The sequence below is a fragment of the Rutidosis leptorrhynchoides genome, chromosome 8 (assembly GCF_046630445.1).
Source record: "Rutidosis leptorrhynchoides isolate AG116_Rl617_1_P2 chromosome 8, CSIRO_AGI_Rlap_v1, whole genome shotgun sequence".
NCBI classification, from domain to species: domain Eukaryota; kingdom Viridiplantae; phylum Streptophyta; class Magnoliopsida; order Asterales; family Asteraceae; genus Rutidosis; species Rutidosis leptorrhynchoides.
In genome coordinates this window covers 255579154-255585885 of record NC_092340.1, presented here as the reverse complement: position 1 = coordinate 255585885, position 6732 = coordinate 255579154, and the positions used below count along the sequence as shown (strand labels likewise).

Genomic DNA, 6732 nt, shown 5'->3' with positions numbered 1-6732 from the left:
CCTGAAACTGTCACAAAACAGTCCCAAGGTGTCGCGAATAGCCTGAAACTGTCGCGAAACAGCCTGAAACTGTCGCGAAATTGCTGTCCGAAATCTGTCACGAAATCAATTTCAAAATCAGTCCCGAACAGACCGAAAACAGCCACGAAAAGGTGGAAAACGTCCCGGTAAAGAACGTGTGTGTGTGATGAGTGGTACGGTGATTCGTATCGAGTGTCCCTCATTCCACGTGGCTTTACATGTCTCGTTTAGTCCCGTTTAAGTTGTTAATATGTAAAGGGCTAAAGTGTTATGTAACATGACTCGTGACAAAAGTTAGACCGAATGGTTGGGTTGATACGTGATTTTAAAATAATACGACATACAACATTATATACATTTTAAGTGTTTGGTCAAGCATAAAATATTTAAGTCAACTCGTTAACCCTTTTTAAAACATAATTTTAAGTTCGTTGGTCACTTTAAAAATATTTGAACGTCTATAATTAATAAGTCGGTTAAAACGGTTTCTTAAAATATGCCTAAGAGTAACCTATCCATGGAGGTCCCGTGGGAGCATTATTGTGACACCGATAATGTGGCATCGACCTTAGCGGTGTATTTGTTTATATCTACGGCGTCTCCTTTTGATTACCCGGTAGTTGGTATGAGCTCTTAATTATTATATTTTGATAGGAGGCGTATGGATCGATCCTAGGATTTTGTTTTGAAGGTGTACGTTCATCGTAGTGTCATACGAAACATCACCGATATGGATGATTAGCTACCCTATGATTTCATTTTTGATACTTTGTACATATTTGTTTTGACTCTTAGTGCATTATTTTATGAAATTTGCATCATGACATATGGTATTGTGGATCTATACATATTCGCACTTTGTTTTGCAACTAAGTTATTTTGAAAATAAGTTCGTTTTGAAATTAAATTTTTGCATGTCATACTATACTCCGTTCTTTGTTATATCCGTTCACTGGGCTTTGGCTCAGTCGTATTCTTTGTTTTCCTTCTTATACGACAGGTAATCAAGGGGGCGTCAGGAACGAGGGAAGAGTGTAGAGTGTAGAGTGGAGTGAACTTAGCACCTTGCCTTAGAGATTTCCTTCAAGATTTAGTAGCTTATTTTGGTTTAGTAGTACTTTTGAATAAGTTTGTCAACTTTGGTTTGAACTATGGTTTGAATTCGAATAAGAATAACGCTCATTTATCTTTTAAGTTGCCTTTATTTATATGTATTGGCATTCGTAAGATTAGGGTCTTTACAGATGGTATCAGAGCTTAGGTTCCCTCCTGTAGAAACATTAGTCCTAAGTTATGGTCTGTGAGATTTGTGTAGACTTTTGGGTTAGGATTTTCCTTCCGCTATATTATTCTAATTCCACTTTGAATATTCTCTTTTATTCTTCGTACTAATCGTAACCGTTATATCCTCATCTCGTTCATAGATGGCACCAAAAAAAAGGGAATGTCCGAGGAGGAGGTAGATAACAAGATTAACCAAACTATCACGAATTTGTTACCCAACATTATAGCTCAAGCTATTGATGCTATGCGTAATCAAGGTGGCGAGACTTTTAAGCATGAAGACGAGGATGAGTATGTGGAGAAGAAAGCTGTAACGGGGGATGCTATTCATGTTTGGTTAGGACGGTTTCAAAAACAACGTCCTTTGTCATTCAGCACTGCTAGTACCCCCGTGGAAGCTGAGAATTGGATCACTCACATTGAGAAGATATACCGAGTGCTTAGTTGTGAAGAGAGGTTTTGGGTGCCATTAGCTATTTATAAACTAGAGGGGGATGCTCAGCGCTGGTGGATCGCTTTGAGACAAGCGAAAGGGGGTATCGATTTTGAGGATTCATTAGATTGGGTTGATTTCAAAGAGTTGTTTTTCCGTCAGTACTTTTCTGAGGCGGAGAAAGAAGCTGTGATTCGGGAGTATGCGAATATTAAGCAAGGGAATGATGAGTCTATTAATGATTTCACTAAGAGGTTTTTGAGGCTTGTGGGTTTGATTGGTGCTGCTGCTGGGTCTTCTGAGGACCAAGCCCGTAAGTACAAATGGGCTGTTCATGGGTGTTACCGCTCTAAAATGATTAATCTGAAATGTTTTGATGTCGCTGAGGCAGCCGATTATGCTCGGAATTTGGAGATGGAGCGAGCTGAGTATTTGTCTACTAAAAATGAGGATGGTAAAAACAAGAGGGTTAAGATTGCACAACCACTACGATCTGTGCCTGCACCGACTACCAAACAGGGTCAACAATCTGGGAACCAAGGGTATCGTAGTAATAATTGGAATAATAGAGGAAATCAGCAAAGGATTGACAACGGGCCCAATAATAATAACCGTGGTCAATTACAAGTGTACCGCCCCCAAGGGCAACAAAGGGGTAACGAAAATGGTGGTGTTAATGCCAATGCACCGTGTGGGACTTATGGAAAGAATCATCCGGGAAGAGTTTGTTATCGTAGTGCGGGTTCATGTTTTGCTTGTGGAGAGGTTGGTCACTTAGCTAAGGATTGCAAGAATCCTAGACCTGGGTTTGTTCCGAAGGTTCCTCCGCCAGCTCCTGGTGGACGCGTCTTTGCCATGACTGCGGCTCAGGCTGCTGACGCTACAGGTATATTTCGATCCCTATTCATTTTAAAAATATTTCCTTCGAGTTATTTGTTCATTCATTCTTGATGTTATTAGGTACTATTACTGGTCATGTATTTGTACACCATCGCGCCCTCTTCGTTCTGTTTGATTATGGGTCTACGCACTCGATTGTGTCTGTTAAGAGCTCGAAATATTTGAAAGTGTCTCCAACTTGGTTGTCTACTCCATTTACGATCTCTACCCCAATGGGTAGTGTTGAAACTATAGATCACGTGTATCAAAACTGCCGTTTGGAATTCAATGATTGCATGTTTCCTGCAAATCTCTTTCCTATGACCATGCATGACTTTGACATTATTCTTGGCATGGATTGGTTATCTCGCCATCATGCGAATATCGATTGTTATTCTAAGAGGATTTTGTTTGGAAATCATTCTATACCCGATTGTGTCTTTAATGGCGATCTTCCTATAAAGTCTATCAAGGTTATCTCAGCGCTTAAGGCGCAAAAGCTCATTTCACATGGTTGTGTTGGTTATTTAGCTTCGATTCAGAATTTGTCTATCGAGAGTCCTTCACTTGAAAATATCGATGTTGTTCGAGAGTTTCCCGATGTATTTCCTGACGAATTACAGGGTTTGCCTCCAGTTCGTGAAGTTGAATTTTTGATTGATTTGATTCCGGGTTCCCAACCGATATCAAAAGCTCCTTATCGTATGGCACCACTCGAGTTGCAAAAACTCAAGGAGCAATTGCAAGAGTTGATAGATTGTGGTTTTATTCGGCTAAGTGTGTCATCTTGGGGTGCGCCGGTTTTATTTGTTAAGAAGAAGGATGGTAGCATGAGACTTTGCATTGATTAGCGCGAGTTAAATCGTATTACTATTTGAAACCGTTATCCGCTTCCACGTATTGATGATTTGTTTGATCAACTTCAAGGTTCAAAGTATTTTTCTAAAATCGATCTTAGGTCTGGGTATCATCAGCTCCGTGTTAAAGAAGAAGATATCCCTAAGACTGCTTTCCGCACTCGTTATGGGCACTATGAGTTTTTAGTAATGCTGTTTGGATTAACTAATGCTCCTGCGGTTTTCATGGATCTAATGAACCGTGTGTTCCATGAGTATTTGGATAAGTTTGTGATCGTATTCATTGATGATATCTTGGTATTCTCAAAGAGTAATGAAGAACATGAGAATCATCTTCGTGCTGTACTTGAAACCCTTCGAAGTAAGAAATTGTTTGCGAAGTTCTCTAAATGTGAATTCTGGTTGCAAAGAGTTTCCTTTCTGGGTCATGTTGTATCGGCTGAGGGTATAATGATGGATCCAGCGAAAATTGAGGCTATTATAAATTGGTCAAGACCTACTTCTGTTGTTGAGGTTCGAAGTTTTCTTGGTTTAGCTGGTTATTATCGACGATTTGTTGAAGGTTTTTCGACGATTGCTTTGCCGCTTACCAAGTTATTGAGGAAAGGGGAAAAATTTGTGTGGACCGAGGAACGACAAAAGAGTTTCGATGAGTTAAAGAAAAGACTTGTATCAGCTCCTATTCTTGCATTGCCATCAGGGAGTGGGGGTTTTCAAATCTATAGTGATGCTTCTAAGCATGGTTTGGGTTGCGTTTTAATGCAGCATGGTAAGGTAATTGCTTATGCCTCGAGGCAGTTGAAACCCTATGAGGTTAATTACCTTACTCATGATTTGGAGCTAGCTGCTGTGATCTTTGCGTTGAAAATATGGAGGCATTATCTTTACGGAGAAACTTGTGATATTTTCACCGATCACAAGAGTCTCAAATACATATTCACGCAAAAAGAGATAAATATGAGACAACGAAGGTGGCTTGAGTTATTGAAGGATTATGATGCAAACATTCAATACCATCCTGGAAAAGCGAATGTGGTAGCAGACGCATTGAGTAGAAAGTCATTTGGTAGTATCTCATGTTTGGTTACTCACATTCAAGAATTCGAAAGACTTGATATGGGATTGAGTAAAAGAGGAGCATCGGGGATGTTGGCAAATCTAAAATTCGAGTCTGATTTAATTACTAGAATAAAATGGGCTCAATTGGATGATGGTGATTTGTGGACAGTGTTTCAAAATTTGGAAGAGGGTAAAGTGAAAGAGTTCAGAGAAGATGATGATGGGGTTATTTGGTGTGGGAATCGATTATGTGTTCCTAATGATGATGCTATTCGTAAGGCTCTGTTGTCTGAGGCTCACAGCTCACCTTTTTCTATACATCCTAGTTCGACCAAAATGTATCAGGATTTAAAGCAGCACTTTTGGTGGAGTGGTATGAAGAAAGACATTGCTAGATATGTTGGGAAGTGCCTTACTTGTCAACAAGTAAAGATCGAGCACCAACGTGCTAGTGGTTTGTTGCAGCCATTGGACATTCTCGTGTGGAAGTGGGATGATATCTCAATGGATTTCGTATGTGGTTTACCGAAGACTGTGAAAAGGCATGATGCTATTCGGATGGTGATTGATAGATTAACCAAATCGGCTCATTTCTTGCCTATTCGTATGGATTATTTGGTAAGTAAGCTATCCGAGCTTTTTCAGCAAGAAATTGTAAGATTACACGGGGTTCCTTCTTCCATCGTATCCGATCGTGATCCTCGGTTTACATCTAGATTTTGGAAGGGGTTACACAAAGTTTGGGGTACGCAATTGAAGCTTAGTACTGCTTTTCATCCACAAACTGATGGACAGTCTGAGCGTACAATACAGATCTTGGAAGATATGCTTCGAGCGTGTGCCCTAGATTGGAAGGGAAATTGAGATGAGTACTTATGTTTGGTGGAGTTTGCCTATAATAATAGTTGGCAGGCTAGTATCCGTATGGCGCCATTTGAGATGCTCTATGGTCGGAAGTGTAGAGCGCCAGTTTGTTGGAATGAAGCGGGTGAAAAATTGATTGAAGGACCTGAGTTGGTTAGAGTGACTAATGAAAAGGTCGCTATAGCTACGAATCGACTGAAGGAAGCCCAATCGAGACAGAAAGTGTATGCCGATAAACACCGACGTTCGTTAGAGTTTGTGGTGGGTGATAAGGTGTTTTTAAAGGTGTCACCTTGGAAGGGTATACGACGTTTTGGTTTGAAAGGAAAGCTCAGTCCTCGATATATTGGACCGTTTGAGATATTAGATCGAGTTGGTGAAGTATCTTATCGTTTAGCATTACCGCCACAGTTATCTCATGTTCATAACGTATTTCACGTATCTCAGTTGCGGGGTTACAACTATCATCCATTGCACGTGGTGCAATATCCTTTTTCTGAAATTCGAGCTGATCTTTCTTATGTTGAAGAGCCCGAAGCTATCATAGAACGCGAGGAGAGAGTAACTCGTAAAAGCTCCACCCCTTTTGTTAAAGTTCAATGGAAGAATCATCCAGCTAGCGAGGCCACTTGGGAACTCGAGGAAACCATGCGGGCCAAGCACCCTCATTTGTTTGCTACTTGGTGCATTTTCAATTCTATAACTTCTTTCAATTTCGAGGACGAAATTTTTTTTTTAAGTAGGTGGAGATTTAATATCCTATAAAACTAAAACAATATAAAACACATAATTAATGTTTATTCACTTACTACTTACAAATTATTATAGCTCAAATTTAAATAAATAAGAAATGTAAGACTAATACATAAGTGATTAGTAGTATAAGTAAAATTAGTAAATTATTTAACATAACATCTTAGCTAGTAATTGTAAGGTACATAAAATATAAATGGTACAAACCTAACTTGAAAAGATACTAGAAGTATATTAGTTAAGGCTAACAAGTACTTGTCAATTGTACTAATATGGAAACTTAATTACATAACTGAACACTTCAACACTAACTGATAGATAGAAATCCATCGGTCCCATAGGAATTTGTTTGGCCACAATAAATGAAAGGGATATGTGAGTCATACATTAAAATTATATATTTCCTATATGCATATCGTTTGACCCTCTGTTTGCTAAGACAAAAGAAATGAAGTGATCACCAACCAACTTGATAGTTTATTTATTTTATATTTTCTCTACAATCTATCATAATTTGAAGAGCAAGAGAATAGAAAATTTAAAGAAGATACAAAGTGCTTGCGGGTCTATTTTCGGTTCTAA

The 6732-nt window shown here is 39.1% G+C and overlaps 2 protein-coding genes across 2 annotated transcripts; both read left to right on the top strand.

The window, feature by feature from the left end:
- Positions 1 to 1465: 1465 nt before the first annotated feature.
- LOC139864127 (uncharacterized) lies at positions 1466 to 5397 on the top strand. The gene is made up of 4 exons (XM_071852713.1): positions 1466 to 2624; positions 2699 to 3417; positions 3784 to 4349; positions 4446 to 5397. The coding sequence occupies exons 1-4, from the start codon at positions 1466 to 1468 to the stop codon at positions 5395 to 5397; spliced, it is 3396 nt and encodes a 1131-aa protein (XP_071708814.1).
- Positions 5398 to 5457: 60 nt separating this feature from the next.
- LOC139864126 (uncharacterized) lies at positions 5458 to 6162 on the top strand. The gene has a single exon (XM_071852711.1). It carries the CDS (start codon positions 5458 to 5460, stop codon positions 6160 to 6162), a length of 705 nt encoding a protein of 234 aa, XP_071708812.1.
- The last annotated feature ends 570 nt before the right edge of the window (positions 6163 to 6732 follow it).